Source organism: Lynx rufus, unplaced genomic scaffold (assembly GCF_022079265.1).
Source record: "Lynx rufus isolate CCGP_SWC_20201006 ecotype Redwood Valley unplaced genomic scaffold, mLynRuf1.p SCAF_4, whole genome shotgun sequence".
In the NCBI taxonomy this organism is placed as follows: domain Eukaryota; kingdom Metazoa; phylum Chordata; class Mammalia; order Carnivora; family Felidae; genus Lynx; species Lynx rufus.
This window is the reverse complement of record NW_025814856.1, coordinates 97,340,894-97,366,456: the sequence shown is the minus strand read 5'-3', so window position 1 is coordinate 97,366,456 and position 25,563 is coordinate 97,340,894. Positions and strand designations below refer to the sequence as shown.

Below are 25,563 nucleotides of genomic sequence, written 5' to 3'. Positions count from 1 at the left end.
TTGAGACACATCACTCACCCACAAGAGGCTCTGCTATCAAATCTGGAATCACTAAAACCGTAAGGAATCCCACGGAGACCCAGCACACATTCTACAGCGTGCCAACTAACTCCTCACGAAGGAGGCGGATGTACAGCCAAGGAATTGATAGTAGGATGCAGTTCAGGCAGCCTAGCATTCTGAAGAAATGTGATGAGGTCCGTCAGTGGCCAGTATGTGGATCACACAGTAAGAACAATGGACTCAAGTTCTGGTTCCATCCCTTGCAGTGTGACTTTGGGAAAACTGCCTCAGCCTCCTGGCCCCTAGTCACCATCTGCACAAAACAAGAGCCCTATTAAGTTGGTACTGTTATTGTTCCCATCTTAGACATACAGAAATACTCTTTAAAATTATGGCACAGAAGGGTAACTGGAGACTAGCGAGAGTGCAAGAATATGAACTCAACAGAACTCCAGCCACCAACACTCCAGCTCACGCTAAGCTTCCCTTACCAAAATAGTCAACTGGCTTCTCTCTCCATCTGATTCAATTAGTGGCTGAAAGAATCAATGACCAAATCTCTGTAAAATGATACATTATTCCTCCAGTTCCATGGTCTCACTGCACATGACTCTTGCACCAATTAAAAATCTCCTGGGAAATCTCTTTCCACTCAAGTCAATGTGAAGGACATACACATGTTTGTTGGCCTGTTCCAACAGTAGTCACTCATACAGGTTCTAATGCGGAAGGCAGGACTATAAGATTTATTTTATGGAAAAGTAGCAATTGTTATACTAAAGTGGGCTAAAAAATAGTGTCTAAAAACAAAAAACAAACAAAAACGGCCTTGTCAGCAGTCAGTCTGGAATAGCTACCCTACAGCCCTGTGAAGGGAAAGAAAGTTCCAGGTGAACAGCTTTTCTGGATCACTTTGTCTCAGGGTGTCTTTGAAGTCAGTGGTTCTCAAAGTTCAGTATGCGTCAGAGTTATTAAAACACCAATTGTACAGTCCTACCTGCAGAATTTCTGATTCTACAGGTCTCTAGTGGGGCCTGAGAATTTGCCTGTTTAATGAGTTCTCAGGTGACGCTGAGGCTGATGATCTGGGGCCATACTTTGATAACCACTGGTCTAGGGCAGTCTATTAAAACATGTCAAGTTTTATCTCAGTCTGTAGGCGTTAAAAACTTAAGAAAGTGAAGTAAGTTATTGCTTCTTTTTAAACTGCTAACCTTTTGGCTTCCAATGCCAGTGTGCACCTCTCTTCAACAATTACTAATTAATCCTTTTCCACAACACTGAGAAGTCAATAAACAAATAGCCATTACACGTCTGATCCAGTACAAGGAGCTCTGGGGTGTAAAGAAATCTACTTGCGACAATCCAGCCCCAAAGAACCAAGCAGCACTTGAGGACAGTTTAGGGAGGAATTCTAGCTCAAAGGGCCTGAGTATTTATTTGCATTCCACTCGACCATTCCATCCATCATATAGTTTTGAGCTAAGTAATATTCTGTGCTAAGTGCTATCGAGATGGATATAGCGGAACACACAGATAGAAGTTCTGGGAAATTCCCTCATCTATACAGACTCCCTTCTCCCCCAAGCTGATGGATGGAGGCCATTCATTCCCTTGGATGCAGAGATTAAAATTCGAATTCAAGTGCCTGTAGGTACAGCCGGGCCCACATTGTCCACATCTCAAACTGCCTGTCATTCATTATTGAATAAGATCTGCTGCTTAATTCATTTGTGTCTCCTGCTTGGCTGCACAGGATATCTGCCACGTCTTCTCAGTCTTTTCTGTGCCCCTCTCCCTGCCCCTTGTGTGTGCCAACCACACTGCCTTTTCTGATCCTCAAGCACACTCTTCCCTCAGCCTCCTCACCTCATGCCAGTTCTTCTTCACTTGAACATGTCTTCCTCAGTGTAGTTTTTCCCACTTCTGAACTTTCCTTTGGAGTACCCCCCAGAATGAAATGTGTTTATCTTACATCTGTTTATCCTACTAGATTTAGACTCTTGAGGACAGGAACTATTTGTCCAATCCACTAGAGACCAGCCAGCTCCTGACACAAGACAGTACCCTGGAGCTAGCTCCAGTTGCCTGAACGATGAGCCAGCTAGGGAAAGGGCTGCCCCAGAACTCATCTTCCCAAAGGAGAAGGCTTCTGCTTCCCAGCCAGAGGAACTACACCGCTCACAGGCCCCAGGTCACTAGGTGGTCAGTTGCTCTCACATTTATTGCTAACAACCCCCCCCCCAAAATACACACACACACACACACACACACACACACACACACACACACACACACACAGTCTCTGCATTCTCCCAGCCCTCTCTCACCTCTCATGGTGATAATGTTGGGAATGGGTGAAGGGGGTGTGAGGGGGGGGAGGGGAAACAACGCCTTTTCTTTCTCTCTCTCTCTCTTTTTTTTACTTTTTGCTGTCCCAGGCTTGTCAGTTTCCCCAAGAAAGCCTATTCCTTAATCTATCCTGTGTGATGTGGAAACTGTCCTGAGCTCAATTTCAAGGAAGATAGCAATCCTAAAGGGATAAAATTTCTATGACCAATGCTTATTAATATTCATGGACCAAGTAAGATTTTTCCACCTCCTAAAGAAAGCTTTGGGTTTATTCTATATGCTGATGACTCCCACATTTACATCTACAGCCCTGACTTCTCCAGATTCACATGCACAGCTGCCTCTTCTACACCTCCAATGTCGTATCTCAAACACAGCTGTCCAAGTACTCCCTTGATCTTCACAAACCCAGTTCTGTCAAAGACTTCTACTTTCTCAGGCGAAAGTTTTAGAATCATCTTTAATCCCTCTTTTCTCAAACATCACATCAACCAATCAACAAATCCTAATGTCTCTACCTTTGAAACACATCCAGAATCTGCTCACTCCTCACCATATCCTGCAGACAGAGCCTCCATAATTCTGTTCTTGGTTTGCTGTATTAGATTCTTACTCTGTCTCATTGCTTCGGTCTTTGTCCCCCTACGGCCTTTTCTCAAATACACAGGTAGAGGGATTTTGCTAAAACCAAAGTCAGAAATGAGGTGCCCACTCTGTTCACAATCTTCCAAATGCTTCCCATCTGAAAGTAAAATCCAAAGGCTCACAGGTCTTCACTCTGTGTGACTCATCCTGCTACACCCTTTCCATTCCTAATCTCCCCCACTTACTGTGCCTGCTATGCTGACCTCCTTACACTTCTCAGAGCTGAAGCCTTCACCCTGAGCCTTCACTTTGCATTTACTACTCCCTCAGCCTGCAACCCTCCACCTCAGATAACAGCATGACTGGCCTCCTCATTTCCTTCCAAGAGAGATCTTCTGCAATCTTCCTTGTTAAAATTCTATTTCCACCGTGATCACCACCATTCCCTATCACTTCTTCCCCAGAGCATCTACTCTGGTAAAGGACAGGTTTCGTGGAAAGTAAAGCATCTTGGTTGAGTTCTTAAAGGTGGAATTGTGATAGGAAGTAGGGACAACAGAAGTAAAATAAGGTAGACAGCAGGCAATCAGCAAAGCTGTCTTCTAATAGCTACCCAAGGGTGTAATTACATTTCAGTGTAGGCTCCAGAAGTGACTTCTGTTGAAATGGGAACCCTGACTAAAATATCCCTTCCATCTAAGGCAAAGATTGCTATGCTGTTTGTGGCAGCTGGACCAAAAGGCCCACAATATGGAAATGTCTTTTCTTTAAAACATAAATCCTTTTGGTTACTGATAGGCAGAATCAAGAAACAAGGGATGGTGAAGAAACAGAATAAAATATAGTCTGTAGATTAAAACAAAAACAAAAACACCTCTTTTCTGGACTGAAAGGCTTGGCTCAGTGTGAAGAAGTCCTCAAAGAGCAAATCTGGAAATTTCAGTCTTGAGATCAAGAAGTGATCACTAAAGAAACTTATAAATATGGCTCTTCATCAAAACCAAAAAGCAAAACAAAAAAATGTTATAAATAAATCATATCAATAAAGTACCAAAATTCCAGAAAGAGACTAGTTATCCTTCTTCCCTGAATTCCTGCCCCTTCCTCCAACATCCCTAGCAAATAGAGAATCTAACTGTGGGTTTGTTTTCAAACTGAAAAAATGACGCAGATATACTTAGCAAGATTCACAAAAGGATACAACAATCAAGAAAAGTGTATTAGAGTTAATGAACTATGTTTCTCCATTGAGCTTGAACAAGAATTCTCAGGTATAGGGGCACCTGGGTGGCTCAGTCAGTTAAGCATCCATCTTCAGCTCAGTTCTGATCTCACCGTTCATGGGTTCAAGCCCCGCATCAGGCTCTGTGCTGACAGCTCAGAGCCTGGAGCCCACTTTGGATTCTGTGTCTCCCTCTCTCTCTGACCCTCCCCCACTTGCACTCTGTGTGTCTCTCTCTCAAAAATAAATAAACATTAAAAAAAAACTTAAAAAAAAGGATTCTCATGTATAAAATGTGACATAGTTTTGTCCTGGGGAATGTTGTGTAGCTTAAACTTTTTGATGGCCTTTAAAAATTTGTGGATGATATGAATTGAGCAAATATTTTCTGTAATACTAAAAAAGAAAATCTGCAAAAAGCTGCACTAGTCTTAATATTTACAAAGATCACACCAGAATGTTAATAATTTTGTCATTACTCATTCTGAGGAGTTAAATATCATTTGTGTTAACCACTATGTATGTATTAAAATTGCCTCAAAGAATAAATATAGAAACGTAAATATTTTCCCCTGGACTTGTTCATTTTGCTCTGAGCACAATTTGTATTTCATCTTCGGGTCCAATTTTTCATTACAAAAGATAACTATACTTTCAAAGTGAATTGAATTACAAGCCTTTTTTATGACTACATTTTAGTGAGTAGGTAAAGAAAAAAGCTATTCAATCTAACTTAAAGTTTCACTTTAGCACTCAGCTAAACAGGAATTTTCAAAGGAAATTCTGCTTAAAGATATGATAAAATACCATATGGTCCTGGCTTCAAGCAAAATTCGATTTCATTTTGTAAGTTGAGCAAATGGGCTTACTAGTCAAAGTGAACTTATAAGATCTCTGTAGATTTTACAAACTGAATCAAACTCAGTCATTTGAATTGCTATGCATCTCTCTAGCATTTTTTAATGCAAGACAATGTATTTGTAGAAATAATCATTCTTTCCCAGGGGATGCAATTTTCTCCTGCTCCCATATCAACTTAAAATCTTGAATTTCATAAGACACTTTCATACCAAATGCCACGGTTAAGGAAAACTTAGACACAAAAAGAAAATTTTTGTTACAGTAAAACTTTTGGAACACAATTAATTCCATTTATATTCTCAAGCTTTTCAATTCTATTTATCTTAATGTTAGTTTCACAAAATGTTACATGGTTATAACTCATTATCACTGCATAATGTATTTGAGAAATGTCTGGTTAACTCTCTTGTTTTTAGGTAATTTCACAGCTCAAGTATCTGGTTACTGTTTTGATGTTAATGAACAGTCATTAAGCTACCTTGAAATGCACAAAAAAAAAGTTTTTAAAATTTTTATCAAAGCACAGTATACGTAAGTTAAAAGATCTGTCCGATTGCATGGTTAATTCTCTAACAAGTAATTCTTTTGTATTAATTCCTATCACCCTGGAAAACACTCTAACAGGTAGGTAACTGCTGTTCATGCTACCTAGGGCAAACTAAAGTAGAAATTAAAGAAAGCCAACTAGAAAGCCCATGTAAAAAAGAATAAATAAGTGGCTCCCAATCAACAGAGAAAATGAGATTGATTAGCTCTTTATGTGCCCAACTGAATATGTCATTTAAACACAAGGACCAAGCTTATTTCATATTCATTTTCTTCCAGCGGCTCTGTATGGATAATGGCTCCTGGCAAAATCTGCCTTCCAAGTACACAGTCCATTGCCACGAGTAGACCATAATAGCACCAAGCTCATACCTTTTTACAAGAGGAAAGTTTTACTGTCAATATTGACAGTAAATGAACTGCAAAGGGAGAGGCTGAAAACAAAAACCTCATCATACAGACACATATACTAGCATCCAGAGATGTATTCTCAAAGCATTTTGTATTCTAATGTGCTGGTTATGAAAATCTGCAGGGACTGGCAGACACCGAGTGGCTATCACCTTATTCACCTCCATGCCTGCCCTACATGCCACCCTCTGCCCTCCATTTCAGCATCTCAGTTCCCAGAAGGCTCACAGGACACAAAGCCCATTTCTCATGAAATGATGCTTTAGGATTTTATGAGCTGTTGATGTTGTAGGTCACGCCCAGTAATCCTGGACCAACACCACACAAACCTAAGAGCCTTCTATTCCCTAGTCATAAAGAACATGAAAAAAATTCCTGATCAGTCAGTTGGAAGGAGTGCATGGGAAACTGATTTTCCTGTCATATATGTTGACAGAAGGTCTCTGGTTTCAAAAGCAAAGTACATAGTTATTAACTGAGTTCCAAAGTTTATCACTAGCTAGCTCACATTATTTTACATCTGTAATACAAAGCAGACATCTAAGAAAGATGAACATATGACCATAAACTTATTCTTGACTAACAGTCCTTTCCCTAAGTCAGCTAAGCCAGGTTTTGCCATCCTAAGACAAAAGTTGAAATCAAAGAGAGCCACTTATGTGGAAAATGTCCCACATTAAAAAAAATCCCACAATCACCATTCTGTGTGCTACTCAGGCACTGAATAGGTACACCCAATAAGTTACTTTTCACCATTGGTTTCGGGATATAAGATCATTACAATTAGAACATACTAAAAAATTCCATTATCGCTTCCTAAACTACACCTGCCATGGAAAAATATCAAAATTTAGTCTCACATAGGCTGATAGTGTTAGAGTATAATATTTATTCAATTTCATCATTTATGATCACTGTTTTAACCAAATTAACCCCAAGATAAACTCTGACATTCAAAAACACAGAGAGCATACTGATTTTTCAACTATTTTGCTTACATGTACTTTTCAATTCTCATGCAGTGCTCATAATTAGGAGATACTGTACAGAAAACCTCTCATTTATGCTTTCAAGAACCAAGTAGAGAGGGCAAAAAAAAAATACCAATGTAAATTCATTCTCCAAAAAGTGTCCGTGGATGTACTGCCACTGTTTCTTCTAATTGCATATCTACAGTACATTCTTCGGTAAAATATGTTACTGCAGTCACATAACAATACTTATGACGAGGCAATGATATCATTTCAGGAAAAGAATACAACAGATGAGACTAAAAGTTGAAGAGAAGGACCAGAGCGTATAAAAGTCATTTGAGAATACCGCACAGACTTCAGTGTTTTCCACTTTCCAGTTGGAAGGAACATGCACAGAGATTTCTTAGCAGACAATTGTCAGGAGTGCATGAAAAATTGGCTTTCATGTCATCTATGTTGAGAGAAGATCAATGTCATTGAGGAAAAAAAAATGCGTTCATTATCTTTTGGGTCTGTCTATATCATCTATAGCAGCTAGAAGTTTTTGTCTTGCTTTCTTATTGATATGGGATCCCAGGCAAACATTTACCAGATTGGTAAGCTGCTTCGTTGAGTACTCCTGCTTGGAAAAAAAAAAAAAAAATCCAAATTTAGTATGCTGAAAGACGTGTTTGATCAACGCAAGGAAAGAACAGACACTCAGTTTTCAGTGCACAGTAACTGAGCACTACAAATCAGTGAAAAGCAGTGAAAATTATAGTTTAAGATATGGAAGACAAATTGTTTACTGAGCTGTAATAACAAGAAGGATACTGTAGCAACCATTTGAAACAGAAAGCACTGGAATCTTTTTAATTATGGCAAAGTAATCTGATATGCCCACTTTTAAACTACACACCTTATGCTTATTTCTGTGATACTTTATTAAGTTACTAAAATACACTGACCTCCCAAATTTTTTAAGTGTTACTAAGTAAAGTATTTTCTGGAACTCCACATTTTGCAAACATTTTAGGTGAAAGAAATAAATCTCTAACCACAGAACAACTTTTCTGAGATACGATAAATAAGTAAGGTAACAAGGATCAGGAAGGTACTAGATTTTAATCCTTCATACTGTCATTGTAGCTAATAAGTAAAATGAAGACTACAAGTATTTTATGCTGTACAAATCTATTTGGTTCCTGAATTTCAGATAATGAGTTGCTAGGATGAGAATGAATAGGGACTCATCAGAAAGGTTTGCATATTGATCTGGTTATAGAGGATCAATAGCAAGAGTTCAGGTAAGGAAAGAGAGTTCTACACCAAATCTAATAAGAAAAGTCATCTGTCAGGATAGCCTGGGTGGCTTAGTGGGTTAAGCGTCCAACTCTTGATCTCATCTCAGGTCATTATCTCACAGTTCATGAGCTCGAGCCCAAAGTTGGGCTCTGCACTGACAGCAGGGAGCCTGCTTGAGATTCTCTCTCTCCCTCTCTCTCTCTCTGCCCCTCCCACTTGTGTTCAAGTTCTCCTCTCTCTCTCTCTTTCTCTCTCAAAGAAATAAACATTAAAAGAAAATGAAAGAAAAGTCATCTATCTGAGGCGCCTGAGTGGCTCAGTTAGTTAAGCGTCCAACTGAGCCCTGTGTCAGGCTCCAAGCTGACAGCACAGAGCCTATGGGATTCTCTCTCTCTCTCTCTCTCTCTCTCTCTCTCTCTGCACTTCCCCTGCTCTCCCTCTCCCTCAAAATAAAAACTTAAAAAAAAAAAGTCATCTGTCTTCACTGGAGGTAGCCACTAAAGATAGTATAATTTAAAAATATGAGAAAGAGTTCATTTAAAAATTCAGCAGGGCCACCCGGGTGGCTCAGTCAGTTAAGCGTCCAACTTCGGCTCAGGTCATGATCTCACGGTTCGTGAGTTCGAGCCCTGCGTTGAGCTCTCTACTGTCAGCATGGAGCCCCCTTCAGATCCTCTGTCCCCTTCTCTCTCTGCCCCTCCTATGCTCTCTCTCAAAAATAAACACAAAAAAATACAAACTACCACCAAAATTTTTAAAACTTAATCTATTAATTAATTTTAAAAAATAAAAATTCAGCAAACTATTCAGTTTGTGTATCTGCTGTGAGAGCACCTGTTGTTAGCATCTGGTAAATTCTGTCAGTTAACACTTAACAAGTATTCACTGCCATCAGCACTGGGCTAGACCTTGTGGGGAGTTCCCTGGAAAGCAGGACAGTCAGCTCCTGAGAAAATTTCAGTGAATTACATATATCAGTTAAAGTTCTCACAAAATACTAGACTAAAAATTTTGGCTCACTATATTAAAAGAGGAAACTAAAAAACTAAAAACAAGAGGAAACTACAGTTCAGAAAGGTATTATTCTTGCATCGAATAATGGATATCTAAGAGCTGTGCTTTCTCTCCTCAGTTACTTGTATTCTTTCCCTAAATGCCTTCCTCAGTAGCAACATCAAAGTATTTGTAGCTTACTTTACTAAATGAATTCCAATAACATCCAGCACTTCATCTGCACCTGCTTTAGCATTCTGGTTTTCAAATGTCAGATGTCAGTGGGACTAAAAGGGGTGACATTTTTCACAATTCTGGTGTATTGGTCAAAATCATTGAAAATAATATATACATTTTCTACTTTGCTCCTACAGACCTGAAACTGACCTACAGTGGGCACATTTGCACAAAACTCAGGCTAATATTCATTTAGTTTTTCTAGAGTATTGAAACCAGACAGGATGAGGCTGATAAAATATAAATAATTCCTTATTTCCTTACCCAGTCAAATGAAGTTAAAATTTACTTAGCTTTTACCCATGATGTTACAGCATAAGTAAATGTGAGCACCAGAGTTACTGAAGGAATAAAATTTGGTGATAATTTTAATACTTCCCATATTTTCATTAAATCTGTCTTCACATACTGTCTACCTAGACAAATGACAGAACAATCACATAGAAAAGCTCCCCATATTGAGTATGCTCTGGTGATACAGGGTGAGTTGAACTGTGCCCAAAATTCAGCATCCGATATAACACATAATAAATAATATTGTTCTCTACTTATCTCTATATCCACACAAAAGAAAAATGATCACATCTATACTCAAGGTAAAGTCTAATGTAGGATGAAGTTAAATTTAGTCTTTTAAATATTAACATAAATATTTAAATTAATCATCACTAATACATGTCAGTGTGGTCAGGATGATACCAGTTCATTGTTGGGGGCTAGAAGGCTTAAGTTATATAATAGACTTTAGCTTGTAAATCATTTCAATGTTGCTGTCTTCAATTTGTCTTGATGTTAACCAACTTCAGCCTTTTCCCACAACACAGTTGAAGGATAAACATAGCTAAAGTTCAGGCTCCGGCTACCTTTCCAGATAATTACTATTACAGTTCAGAAAGATCTCAAAAGGATTTGATTACTCAAAGGGCACCGCATAGATACTGTGTGAATATGGCAAAGAACTGGCTGTTTCTTTATATTTCACTCTCATGACTTTGAATTATATAATATACCAGACAAGAACAGCACAAAGAAAAAGGAATAAAAACTTAATTAACTATTTTCCAGCTCTCACCCTGTGCTCTTTGATCCAGCGTTCCATGTCATTCTCGGTTAGATAGTAGGCTTTAATATAGGTTTCCACAAATTCTTTATCAGGAATGGGTCTGATATCTGTTAGTTTTTCAAGTTTCATTAAAAACTGTTGAAAATCCAATTGCATCAAGGCACGACCCTCATTACTGCACTTCTTGACGTTGGCATATCTAAGATACACAATAATAAAAAGAGGATGGAAAAAGAAACCTGTAGGTATTTCAACTTTTCTTAACCTGTATGTGGACAGATTCTCTAGGAATGAGAGGGTTATAAGAAAAAGAACACATGAGCCTTGTGTCAGAAGGACTGGGTTGTGTCCAGACCCTGTCACTCAGCAGTCATTTTACCTACGGGGCCTCAGTTTCTTCATTTGCAAACCAAAAAGACCAAATAACTTACAAAGTTCTTTGCTGCTCTACAGACTACAGTTCCCCACAGTCAATTAACATAATCATCTGTAAGAAAGTTAAATTGGTATTCCAATACATTTGACTGCCAAGAATTATTTATAAAAAACGAAGCTATGAATACTCCAAAGTAATCTTAGTTTCATAAAACTGTTCAATATTGTAACTACTGAGTGCAAAGGAAACAAATGTAATAATTCCCCTATGAACAGTCAGCGAACCAGAGAAACGTGTGAGCATCTGAGCAAAGAAGGTATATACATACTTTTCATAATAAAACACTATAGACTTATTCTGACACCCGACACTACTGAAAAACTGTGTTCTAAGGTGGAGTAGTAATAAGAATAAATGTATTAACCCTACGAGTACAACATTTTATTACTCATAAGTCAGTGTCTCATTCCTTCAATAATATTCCAACCCTAGGAACGCAGTACTTCCCCTAAGGAAATCTGCAAGGAAACTAAAGTGCATATTATTTGAAGTGACCAGGCTTTTTTTTTCTTTTTTAATAATAAAAAGTGCTTCGTACAGAAATAAAACCTTCACTTTTCTACTTTATTAAATAAATTTATTAAAAATACTTTTCAGTCATGACTGTTGACAGGGCCATTCTGTGACATACAGCACTGTTGATTTTTCAATACAGAGTGCCAAAACGTCAGCTTGTCACTGTCACCTTCCCACTCTCTAAGACGTTCTTCTTTATAACAAAGAAGAACTGAAAAGAAATCAGATAAATGATAATGTGGAAATTTACCTGATGTGCAACTCCAGACCATATGAATGGTCTATAGCAGATTGCTTTCCAGAGAGAGTCTGTGTTCTAGATGCAAACACGGTCTCTGAGCGAGTGGGAAAATTAGTACTGAAAGATCTTTAAACTCAACATATGAAAGATGTATATAGTTTACAATGTTATAATGATATCATTAACAGATATAGTGGTTATGAGGACTGATTTTGTCATCAGAAAATCAGTAGTTCATAAACCTTGGTGTTTGAAAACTGTGTGAACCTGGATAAGTTATTTAACCTCTCTAGGCCTCGATTTTCTGAAGCTAGATTTTCTCCTTGATAAAACAGAGAGAGAAATGCTTCTGTCAAAGAGATTATGTTAGGATTTGGTGATATAATCCTGTCAAGTGCTTGATCTAATAAATGATACACAGTGCTCAATAAATGTTATCTATAATCATCATCATCATCATAATTATATTATTAAGGAATAATGACTATTAGGAGTTTAACTTTCTGATAACCATTAGAAGCTACTTTCCATGCTCCTCTACTAGCTGGTTCTAGGTCACCACAGAGAAAAAAAAGCAGAGACAGAAGAGCCACAGTGGGGTTTAAAGCTTCTTCAATTATGTTCTAAAGTCAAACCTGAATTATTATAGGATTATATTTACTATTATTTATGACATTCTCTACCTATTCTCTCCAGTGGTGATAATACGCAATGGTATTGCATTATGATTTATCACTGAAGACTCAGATAATGCTTTCATGAAAACTTACCCTTCCACAATAGTTCTATTAGCCAGCCGTATACAGTGTTCCCAAAGTATATTAGACACAGGTAGGGGTATCCGAACTCTCTTAGAAACCTCGTTTAACCTCCTGTTAAACTGCTCAAATTCCTAAGAAGACAAAAATCATGGCCATATATGAATATAATTATAATGCCACATTGTTTTCCCATCTTACTGGCAAAGAAGAATGTTTAGAAAGACTCAGAGTCAAACTAAGTAAAACAAAAAGCGAGAATGCAAAAGATAACTTGGACTTAGTATGAAGGGTTTTTTTTTTTAAAGTATATCAAACTGCATAAACTATGTTGTGATACAGAGTACACTACATTTCATCTCAACAGATTAAATAATGCAACCAATGTTCAAATGCTTCTTCATCTCAAATTTTTCTATGACTGTTGGTATGGACTAAAAGAGTTTAATCACCTAAAATGTTTTTAAAGTTATCTTCAAGAAACTCAGTTTAATTTTTTTTTTAATGTTTATTCATTTATTTTTGAGAGAGAGAGTGTGTGTGAACGGGGGAAGGACAGAGAGATACACACAAAAACCAAAGCAGGCTCCAGGTTCTGAGCTGTCAGCACAGAGCCCAATGCGGGGCTCAAACTCACAAACCGTGAGATCATGACCTGAGCCAAAGCTGGACGCGTAACCAAATGAGCCACCCAGGCGCCCCAGAAACCCAGTTTAAAAAACTGTCTTAAAAGTTTTCAACTCAGAGTGAACTGTGAACCATTTGTAATTTGAGGCAATACTCCTTAGAGAGCAATCGGATAAAGTATTCTCTTTCCTAAACATTTTTTAAACGTAAATAATTATATTCTGAATGATTTGAAAGTCATGTGATAGCTGCAAATTTTTAGTACAAAGGAAAAAATAAAATAAAACCATTCTGGTTTCCTGCAGAAAAACTGAATATTTTTATTACTTATTAGTAACTTCTATGGTACCAGTGTACTAAAAATAAAAATACATGTGACTAATTTAGACAATTTCTAACAATTACATGAAAGCAAATGGTTTACCCTTCATTAAATATATTTCTAGCTTCTCTGGACTATTATCGTCTAAATATGTTCATTTACAAAAGTAAATGCTATAGATCCTTCCTTGACAATATATTGCAAATAAATATAACAAGGCTTAAAATGACATTTTTCCTTTAGTTTCCTCAAAACAGCTGCCACACAATGCTTAATAAGTCAAGACTGACATGTGTTCAAATTTTCTAATAACACACAGGAGGAAAAAGAATCTAATCGTCACCAGTCAAGCTACTATACGATTACTTGTTATTCTTTTGCTAATCACAATTTTTTTGATGACTTATTTCTGACAGTTAATTGCTTTTCATTATTTATGAAAAAGTAAACTTTCAATCCACTAAGCTTACTTTTGAGAATCAAAGTTAAATAAACAATTGCTCTTCATCCTTTTTGTTTTATGAGTCTAGCAGACACTACCATTTGCTACTGCATTCATGCTTCACTAAACTCTGCTTTAGCTTTCCAGAGTCTTGATTCAGTACTTTTTCACTAATATATATTTTTAAAATTTTTAATGTAATTTTTTTAATGTTTATTTATTTTTGAGAGGGAGAGAGACAGAGTATGAGCAGGGAAGGGCCAGAGACAGAGGGAGACACAGAATCCAAAGTAGGCCCCAGGCTCTGAGCTGTCAGCACAGAGCCCAATACGGGGCTTCGAATTCACAAACTGTGAGAACGTGACCTGAGCTGAAGTCGGACACTTAACCGACGGAGCCACCCAGGCGCGCCACTAATATTTTAAAGATAAGGTTATATGCTAACTGTATGAAATGTCACTCTACTCATTGTTAAATTCAATGTTCAAGAATGCTTCTTATTAAATGAATAATAAAAGCGTTTCATTTAACTTATGATTCTGGCGGGGGCAACAAATGCAAATTGCTTTTTACCTAAAGGTTTGGACTTGGAAAAGTAATAGAAAGAATAAAAGTTATATAAAAGTTTCTTTAGAGAAGATGGATTTAAGTTGCTCAAAACTGGGTTCAGGTTGATAATCGGAATACATTGGTTCCTTCTCATAATATTAATGTTTCTTATAATCAAGAATAACTAGACAAGTAGGTTCCATCTAGTATATATATTCACTGAGTGTAGAAGTCTCATTGTTCTTACACCCATCTGTGAGTACCATGGTCAGCATGCCATAAAAGAATAAAATCAATCTTTCAAAAGCAAAATTGTTTAAAAAAAAATGGTGTGTGTGATTATTTATAAATTACATTTGTCTATCACATTCCAAATTAAAATTCCCAGTTGAGACCTCCTGGGTGCCCTAGAAAGCAAAGTTCTCCCAGGGTGGCAATTAGAGAGCACCCTTGTTGTCACTCACCCTTCAGACTTGACACTAGCCCCTAGACATTACTAACTGATGTCCCACCCTTAGTTCCTAAGTCGGAGTTTTCATCACAGAACTCTAGCAGGGCACCAGGCATTGCTGGGAGTTGGCACACTAGATGATGAATTCCGCTGCTATCTCTGTTTTGATCTCTGGCTTTGCTTATTGGTTCACAAGTGTCCCTGGCTACCATGTGTTGCCCAGGACTAAGCAGGTAAGAATGTTTATGTAAATGAGATAAAAGTCAGGAGCTTAAGAAGGCCCATTTTCTTTTCACTGACAAATATGAAAAACAAAACTTTTCTGAAAGTGGTTTTCCTTAGATGCCCTTTCCTCCCCTCAGACACCTGCATGGCTCATCTCCTCGCTTCCTTTGGGCCTCTCCACAACCCTCCCTTTATCAGGATCCTCCTCTGACCACAAGTAAATTAACAGTATTACCACCCTGCCCCCAACCCCACCCTGCCACTCTCTATATCACTTCTGCTGCTTATTTACTTTTTCACTGGACTATTCATCATCTGACATGTCTTATCTTCATTTATGTCTTTACTGTTGTCTCTATACGGGCAGTAAATTCCTTGAGGGCATGTAAGTTCCTTAATTCCCCAACTATATAGTCAGCACCTAGATCAGTGTGTGGCAGATGTCAGGTGATCTACAAGTATCTCTTGATGCATAAATGACAAAAAATAAACAATTCTTTCCAGAAAAATTTTAAATGTAAGTTTTGAATGCAAAGGTGTTTGCATGACACACTGCAAAAGTAATGTGATTTCTAGGAAAAAAAAAAAAGCAAAATAGAGTAATCAAGGGCCTGGTCTCTTGCTGATAAATCTGCACAAGTACAGAAATATCTTCTAATTAAATAGAAATATCTTCTTGTCACCACAGTCATGGTTACTGAGATTACATAATATTAACTTGAACTCTCATTCAAGATGGGAAATTAGCGAGCAAAACCAAAAAATCTGCATAGTATTCTTGGGTCTGAAAGAACACAAAATTCGAAAAGCAAGTCTATTCCAGTACAGGGGCTTTAATATCACGATGCTAGAAATGTGATAACAACTATAACCTCACCACCTCAGGGCAACTGCAATGAGCGGAATAGTTCTCCTGATAGACTCCACTTTGACAAAGATGCTCCCAGAGTACTTGCCTTCAGCAGGGCATCTACATATATGTTGTGCTGTGACATAATTTCTTTCACATCCCACTTCACATTAGCCATTAGGAGCAGCATCTGTTCATAATCAATAGCTTTACCAGCTACAATCCAATAAATTGGCTTGCGTAGTTCACTGGCAGTTGAGACTGTCTGAAATAAATTTCACAGAAATGAAAAATGACAGATATTTTCTAAAAACCTCAGATTTACCAAAAATATTTTGTGCCTACTTCTAGTATACATCACATCTAAAAATAAAACACTGCATATCTGAAGATTTCAATTACGAAAACACTTTAGTTCATAGGTAGAGGTCTTACTCAAAACATAATCTTGAGACATACAATCAGTTTGAGGCCACGGATACTACAACTTTAAAGAACCAGAGATACTCATGGAGACTAGCAAATATTTCTCAAATTTTTACACTTCTCTCCATTTCTACTCTAAATGTCCGACCTCAAGATTTTGTCCTCTCAACTGTATTTCTGTAAGAGCCTGCAAGCCAGTCTCCCTGCCTGCAGGCTTGCCATCTACTGCCGCCAACTACTCTAACACACACACCAACTGCACCGCTTACCTGTTTCAAATCCTCTGGGACCTTCCCAGTACCCTCGAAATAAAGCCCACCTCTTGGCTGAGAACACTGCGTACCATGTGGCTCCTGCTTATCACCTAGCCATCTTTCTCATCGCTAGCCCTCTTCCCTGCTCTGACAGTTTGAGTTTTCTTCAGCTGCTTACATCCACCATGCTCTCACTGGCTGATATTCATGTAAGCCATTCCCTTGGTTTGGAAAATACTGATATACCCAGCTGGTCTGGTTTAAACATCACTTCCTCCAGACAGCCTTTCCAGACAACCTTCTCCCACCACACCTCCTTTCCTCCCCCCCCCCCCCGCCCCCAGCCAAAGTTTAAACAGCCTGCTGCTATTTCCTTCCCATTATCGTAATTTATTGTAAATGCAGTTTTGATGGGCTCTCTCTCTCTTTCTCTCATTAGACTAAAAGTTATATGAGGGGCTCAGTAAGTATTTAACACAGGAATTCACGAGTGAATAAACATATTCTAATCGCTCTCGTGGAATACAGAGACTGGCCACTAGCTAAAACACCTGAAATAATGTGTGACAATCTTATCTTGCTCACAGTTGAAATGATTTCCAAGACCATCTCTGACCTGTGAATAAAACTGCTGAAGAAAGGGCTTTTTGACTGCAGGCATCACAGCATCCAGATGGGGTTGAAGGAACTCAAACTGTTCAGCCAAAAATACCCTAAAGAGAACAAATAACCCACCGTGTAAGCAGAGTGCAGGATCTAGAGCCTGTCACTACTTTTGTAATCTTTAAGATCTCTAAGCCAAAGTTTAACCATTAAAATTCTTTCCCACTTTAGTGAACTGCCTCGTATTAGCTCATTTACAACCTACCCAAAACTTAATGCTGAGTTTATCGCTGAATGTGAGCAGAGGTGCAAAAAGAGGGACTTCAAAAAACTACTCTGGAAACTACAAGGTGAAGAGCTATGCTGCTTTGCATGTGAGACAGGAGCAAAGATCACAGAAAAAAAACTGAAGAAAAAATACAACAGTATTTTTTGAAAGGATTTCTTATGAAGATCCTATTTAATTATACAGAACAGATCTCTAAATTCACAGATTTAACATCTGGCACTTCTCAGAAGTAACCTCATGTGACACTTGGCTGAGACATACACGTGAACTTCAGGTCAGGAAGCTGTGTGCAGGAGTGGGAGTCATTTGCCTGGAGAACTGCCAGCAGCTATCCCTTTTTTCTCTACATTTTGTTATGTACACAAAAACTCAAGTTATATTGGACTACATTTTATGGAAGAAGTCATATGCGTTAAGTGTATTAAAAATCGGGGGATTTTTAAAGGTCAAGAAATATTCTCACTGGTGTCAAGGGCTGACTATATCTACCACGAAACTAACAATGTAACTACAGTTTCTCCAGAACCACAATTCAATAGGAAAATATAAAGTATACTACAACTTCTTTTTTTAAAGTTTTACTTTAAAGCAAGGGTCATCTTGCTAAAGACTGAAACCTAAAAGATTTCCCTTCTTTCATTTATAGAACTGAAAAACAACCATGCAGTTTTAAAAATCAATTGGTAATCTATTTTAGGATATACTTCTCAGAAATATATAAGTAACATTCAGAAGAGGGAGATGTATACAGCTAGAAATCTAATTATACAATGCTTACTCTTAAACTTTTCTTAAGTACTTAATGGCAAAGCAACTGTTTTTAACAACTTACAAGGATTCTGTGGCGACCACTCTTTCTGCCAACCCATATAATGTATCCCCAGATGTCAAAACCACTAGGTGACTGAGGTGTGGGCTTGGTACCTTCTCCTTTCTCTCTTCTGCTGCTGTGAGTGTGGCAGTAGGATCTGCTGAAACTTCCTGAAAATATAACACAAGTACAAACACAGCCTGAAATCAAATCTAATAGCAATAAACCATGTGATTTTACAAAACTGGACCTATAATTAAAATACTCGTAGGCATACATATTAATTACATTTAGTCTCTGTTCTTTCTTTTCCTTCCTTTATATTTTCTAACTACTGGAAATTTCCTTTTTGTACTAAGTGAATATGACCCAACTCTATGTGCCATTATTATCTGTGCACGACCTAAAGTTGGCCAACACAAGCAATCTTTATGAATTGGCAGATGTTTCATAAAGACAATAGTAAGATGCCCTTCAAGAACCTGTAAACGAGGAAAGAGATTGCCTCTTGAGGATCATCATGCTGGAACATTACAAAATCATGATATAATTAACCATTTCACATCTGAACTTTAATTAAGGTTAACTTTGGTATAATCTCAAGAAGGCAGGACTAGAATGCACTTACAAACTGAAACTGGACTAACTGTATTGTGTAAGTCTGTAGTCACATTGCTGATGAGAAGGAAGATAGATGGTTAATGGGAATAAAAGAAAGGGATGCCCGGAGAGCAGAGTGTATTGAGCTTTGAAAGATCCGCAAAGACAATTATTGCACAGAATTTGGACACAAACAAATCTAAAAGTGTGCAAAATGTAAATCTAGGTTACTTCTTAAATCAATTACATAGTCACAAATCTCCAACACTTGCCTTATGAATGAAAAAGACATCAAATGCACAGTGGGAGCATAACAGGCTTATAAATTTAGCCCAATGGAACTAAAACATTATAAAACCTTTTAAGTTAGAAAAATGGTTTTATTCTTCTTTAGTTCTTTTTTATATCTTATCTTCTACTAAAGATATTGTTTCTTTTCAATCTCTAATTACTCAATTAGCATTTGAAAGTTATTTTGGGAACAACTGCACTTTCTCTAAGGGGAATCAGGATAAGGAAACTATGCGAGTTAATCAATGTCACCACTCCATTATTTATTTCCTACTAAAAAGGAAAATAATCACCCCCTCCTGCTTGTGCGTATACACACACATGCACGTACATGCACACACGTACACACACACACAAACACAAAATTACAACTGGCTGCCTATGCTATTTAATTTAATGCCTGTGGTCATTTAAATCACCATCTACCAGACTGTCCAAGTGAGAAACCTTGGAATCATTCATGCCTCTCCCTTTCCTCCCCTCCATCATGCCTTAGCACACACCTCTCATGTCTGTTTCTTCCTCTCGCCCTGCTTCATTAGGACCTAGGCCCCATAGCATTCTTGCCTGGACTAACAGTCCCCAAATACAGACCTCTGCCTCTAGCTTTTCCTATTTCCACTCCATTTTGCACACAGTTCACTGGTTGATTTTTTTTTTCTTTTTTTTTCAACGTTTATTTATTTATTTTTTGGGGGGGGACAGAGAGAGACAGAGCATGAACGGGGGAGGGGCAGAGAGAGAGGGAGACACAGAATCAGAAACAGGCTCCAGGCTCTGAGCCATCAGCCCAGAGCCTGACGCGGGGCTCGAACTCCCGGACCGCGAGATCGTGACCTGGCTGAAGTCGGACGCTTAACCGACTGCGCCACCCAGGCGCCCCACTGGTTGATATTTTTAGAATACCCAAGTGATCTTCCTAAAAGGGAGACGTGATCACACCACTCCCCAGCTTAAAAGTCCCAATGGACTATCCACTCCTTACAGAAAAAAAAGCCTAAACTGTTACCATGATACTACTTTTTACAGTGATACCAGCTACCTCGCCAGCCTCATTTCCACGTAATCTATGACTCTAAGGTCTAGCCACACTGGACTTGCTACACCTGTCCTAATGACACTCTTGTCTTACCTGCTCTCTTCTTGTCTCCCTGGCTCTTTCCTCCTCATTTCTTAAGTGCGAGGTCATATTCACCTCCTTTCTATAACTTTCTCAATCTCCCAAGAAGAATTAGTATCTTTCTTGTGTTAGCATATCTACATGTATACTTAATGTCTGTATGTGGCATAAAGTACACTTAGTCAATTGTTTCCTGACCCTTCCACCTCACTGTGAGTTCTTAGAGGGCTGGGACCAATTTCACCGCCTTTGTATCTTAAGACGTTGGTATGCCTCCTGGCATTAGCAGGCCCTCTAATAGTTTAATTGATGGAGACAAGACAGTCTTTACTGTTATCAAGGTCCCCACTGGCATCCCATGGCCAAGTCCAAAAGTCAACTCTGAATATCCATTTTAGTTAACCTACTGTAGCATCCTACATAGCTAATCTTGAAAAACTTTCTTAGTTTCCAGAGCACCATACCCTTCTAGTTTTTCTCCTAAGGCACCAGCCACTTCTCAGATTCCTTTGCTAGTTTGTCCTCCTCCCCCAGATCTTTAAACAGTGGAGTGTCCTAGAGTTCAGTCCTTGGACTTCTCCCACTCACACTCTACTCCCTAGATGGATTTTCTCTCCCAGTTTAAATATCAGCCACATGCCAAGAGCTCAAAATGTACATGCTAGCCCTGACCTCTCTCTTACCTGTAGTGCATTTAACATACCTGAAAACTGAACTCAAATGTGTCCCTCCTAAAAGTCTTATCTATCTACAGTAATGGCACTTCCATTCTCCAGAAGTTAGGTGTCATCATTGACTCCTCTCACAGTCATATCCCACTTCCAATCCATCAACAGATCTCACAGGTCTACCTTCAAAACAGATCCAGCATCTGATCCTGTTTCACTACTTCTTCCGCTAACACTTTGGTACAAGCCCCCTCATCTCTCTCAGTAGCCAAAATAATTCTCTTTTACCTAATTTCAGCTCTTCTGCTGAAATAGCTTCTTTAATAGCTTCCTGTGTTACTCAGAGTAAAATCAGCCTTATAAGATTTAGGCTCCGGCTACCTCTTTGGTTTTATCTATCATGAACCCTCTTCTATGCTTCATTCTAATTATACTCACCTCTGTGCTGTTCCTGGAATAGGCCAAGCATGGTCCCAACCTCAGGTCTTTGCATTCCTTGTTCCCTCCACCTGAAACACTTCTCCCCAAAATATTCCCTCTCTATTAGAAAAGAAGTTGCACATGAGTAGGGAGTTTTGTCTGATTGCTGTCTCCCCACCAAAATTGTATCCTCAATTCCCAGACAGGATATGGCATCATATATAAAGTGTTGAATAAACAGGCACTAAATAAATGTTTCTTAAATAAATGAATTCTCATTCAGGTGGCTCACTCCTCTATTTCTTCCTTCGGGGATCTACTTCAATGTTACCTTCCCAGAAAGGCCTTGTGTGATCCCCTAAACAAACTAATACCCTTTTTCTCCTCTTTCTACCCTTTCCTAGTTCTATGTAATTCCTGACACAATCTGACATTAAACTGGATATTCATTTATTCCTTATGTGCCTATTCTACCAGAAAGCCCATCCATTGGTCTTCCACAAAGTATCCCAGCACTCATTACGTGTTTGCTGACTGACTTAATAATAAAGATACCTATCCAACTATCGTGTATCCCTTGAGTCTTACACTGTCCTCACGTAGCTCCTTGCCTTCCATCTACTTCCAATACCTCCTATAATATTCTGTATTTTCTTCTTAGGTCAGAGTTGTGAATATCCATCTCAGAACAAGTCAAGAGATGGTGAGGAGAACTGAAACATTGAAACAAGAAAAACTAATAAAGAAATTGGGCGAAGAGATCACTCACTTAGGCAAGATAGCTAACTAAGCTAGCCGAAGTGGCCCCAATGGGGTAGAAATAGATAACAGAATAGTTCCAGAGAGGGAGAAATGGCTGCATCACAACAAAGCACTTTTTATCAAGCAGAAGTCTACAGCAAGAAGAGTGATGAGTTCCCTATGGAAAGAGGTTCAGTCAGGAGCTGACAGTTACTCGGAATGTATAAAAGCTGTAAGACTGAATGAGCACAGGTAAGCTTCTTTCTATGTTTATATGAGTAGAAACTTGGGAGTATTAGACTCCATAAGTATATTCGAAGCATCAAACACACCCTCTTTCAAAATATTTTGCAATAAACTGACAAAAACAGACATGAACATTCTGCCAATATTGTAAAATCTCAAACTCAAAAGAGATCCAGGAAAACCATAAATACCACACATTTGTAACAGCAGAGTTACTTCTGAATTTCATTCTTTTATGATAAGTTATCACCATATATATAACATATATTTAAAAACTAAAGGTTTCTGTGAATGTAGATATTAACTAGTTAATTTAGGATAGAAAAGGGAGGTGGTGCTGGAAGGCAAAGAGAGGTTATATCTGTAGCCTGAGAGAAATGCAGTTGATCTCTGGGTATGATGGGAAAGGCCACAAGCACTCACCTACTACCTCCTCGACCTACTCCTTACCTACCTCCAATTCAAATGTGTTGATCTCCCTCTGTACTCACAGAGCTCTTTCACAAAAACATTCCCGCAGAGATCACTGGCATTGCTGCCCCCACTTCAAAGAGTTTGCATTAGGATGCCATTCTTTGTTCCTAGTCAACACTGGTATTTTAGGCATAAAAATTATGGTAATTATCTGCTTAAAGGCTAACGTTCGGTGTTTATATTCAGGAAAATACCCATGAAGAGAGCAAGAGAATAACAACAATGTCAAGTTGATATAAATAAATGGTATGTGCTTACTGCAACTGTCAATGGAAAAGCTCCAAAACTGGATCAGTGTTTCAGATTACACCACTACAATACGGAAAAGATATAAAACCCTTTGAAGACTTTGAGTAATAAAGCCTTAATCAAAATCTTTAGTTTCACAGTGAAAGTCACAATGTTTAACCTTTCCTGCCACTAATAATTACAACTACAAAGAGAAGTCGTTTTTATGGAATTTTCTGGACCGATTTAAAATACATTTTTATTATCAAAGTACAGGTATCAAAGCACAAAGGTTTGATAGCCAAATATCTTAAAGCAAACAATTTAACATCACCAGATAACTAAAAATTCACAGTTCTGGTACCATTGTGATCTATACTAGCTTCCTTTTCTTGTCTTCCCCTTGTAGACTCCTTTTCTTGAAAGTCTATTTGATGTGTCAAGTTGTCTTATATTTACATTGAATTTATTCAATAAATCATTTCAGGTGGCATTTTTAAGACCATAATGATTCCAAGTTGCCTTTTACAGCTTAAAGAGAAGAAAACTTAGAAGATATATATGGAGAAAATGGAAAAATTACCAGAAATGTGCTCATTAAAATTTTAACTAACACATAGGGGAAATACAGGAAAAAAAATACAACTTCCATCTAGTGGTTCCAGATTGATTAGGCTATAAATTATTTTAATAGCCAAAGAATGTATTGAATAGCAAGAAACCAATTAATGTTCTCTGCCAATGTAGATGCAAATTAATGAAGTGAAGAAAAAGTAATATACCAGCATATGAAAACCTGAGATCAAGGTCTAGAAAATGACGAATATATTTTCTAAAATAATAAACCAATTCTTATCAGTATGAATAATAATTTAACATGTAAAACACTGGAAACCAACAGAAAATTCGGGAAAAACTTCTGTATTACTGGAGGAGGAGTAAGGACCCTGGAGAGGCCCTGTCAAAAAACAGTCAGCACTACTTACAAACTGAAGAAGCAATGACTACTCACATGGTCTTCTGAGCCAAGATGCTATCTGATTTAAGAGATGGTAAGGATAAGGACTTAAAGAAAAGATATCTTTAAAAGATGAAGTGCCAACTTGTACCCCAATGTTTATAGCAGCACTCTCAACAATAGCCAAATTATGGAAAGAGCCTAAATGTCCATCAACTGATGAATGGATAAAGAAACTGTGGTTTATATACACAATGGAATACTACGTGGCAATGAGAAAAAATGAAATATGGCCTTTTGTAGCAACGTGGATGGAACTGGAGAGTGTGATGCTAAGTGAAATAAGCCATACAGAGAAAGACAGATACCATATGGTTTCACTCTTAAGTGGATCCTGAGAAACTTAACAGAAACCCATGGGGGAGGGGAAGGAAAAAAAAAAAAAAAAAAAAAAGAGGTTAGAGTGGGAGAGAGCCAAAGCATAAGAGAGTGCTAAAAACTGAGAACAAACTGAGGGTTGATGGGGGGTGGGAGGGAGGGGAGGGTGGGTGATGGGTATTGAGGAGGGCACCTTTTGGGATGAGCACTGGGTGTTGTATGGAAACCAATTTGACAATAAATTTCATATATTAAAAAATAAATAAATAAATAAATAAATAAATAAATAAATAAATAAAATAAAATAAAATAAAATAAAATAAAATAAAATAAAATATGAAGTGCCAAAGAGAAAAGCAGGCACATCTATCTAACCATTTACTAGGGAGGGGGCATGTAGCTGGTTTCTGAAAATACATTTCTAAAGTTGACTACCAGTTCTGGAAAAAATTTATCCAATGAACACAGAACTGGTCAGACATGCTACAGATACATTGTTATCAATAGATGGGTGGCAGCTTGTCTCAAAGAATAGCTAGTTCGGTCCCACTGTTTACTCGATAATACTTCATTATACACCATATGGCAAAATCTGAAGCATCAAATCCACTCTTTAAGACTAAAAATTGGAACTGCAGTTTGACAATCATAAACTAGTAACTAACAGAGAGGATAGAGACGTCAGAACGAATGACTCTAGTGGTAAATTTTGACCTGTCAAGCTTTTTTTCAAAAAACTGTATTATTATTATTATTATTATTATTATTATTATTATTATTTTACTAGGAAAATAATAATAGGAATCCATCACTACAACTGTCATGAAGCCCAGACTGGATTAAGAGCAATGAGTTCTAGAGGTAACTGCACCCCACTCTGGACTTTCTGGTTATGACTATTCAGTTCATCAATTTCAAGGCTTTCAACCAGAAACAAGAAAAACTTTAGCTGTGGACTAAGATCTGGAAAACAAGATCTGATTGATGGTCAAGGTTGTACTAAGTGTCAAACCAGGAGAAGCAAAACTGAAACACAGATACCTTCTAATGGGGTTGGAAGCCAATGGATTTTGTAAAACCAAAACAAAAAAATAAATAAATGGCTGGG

General features: G+C 37.9%; 1 protein-coding gene across 1 annotated transcript in view; it reads right to left on the bottom strand.

Moving 5' to 3' along the window:
• Positions 1-5,344: 5,344 nt before the first annotated feature.
• Positions 5,345-25,563, bottom strand: part of VPS50 (VPS50 subunit of EARP/GARPII complex) — a 134,711-nt gene continuing 114,492 nt past the window's right edge. The window contains exons 23-28 of the mRNA XM_047096681.1: positions 18,353-18,501; positions 17,245-17,341; positions 16,055-16,213; positions 12,495-12,616; positions 10,541-10,730; positions 5,345-7,573 (exon numbers count right to left, since the gene is read on the bottom strand). Of these exons, the coding sequence (XP_046952637.1) occupies positions 7,454-7,573; positions 10,541-10,730; positions 12,495-12,616; positions 16,055-16,213; positions 17,245-17,341; positions 18,353-18,501 (837 nt within the window). The 3' untranslated portion in view covers positions 5,345-7,453. The remainder of the gene's footprint in view (positions 7,574-10,540; positions 10,731-12,494; positions 12,617-16,054; positions 16,214-17,244; positions 17,342-18,352; positions 18,502-25,563) is intronic.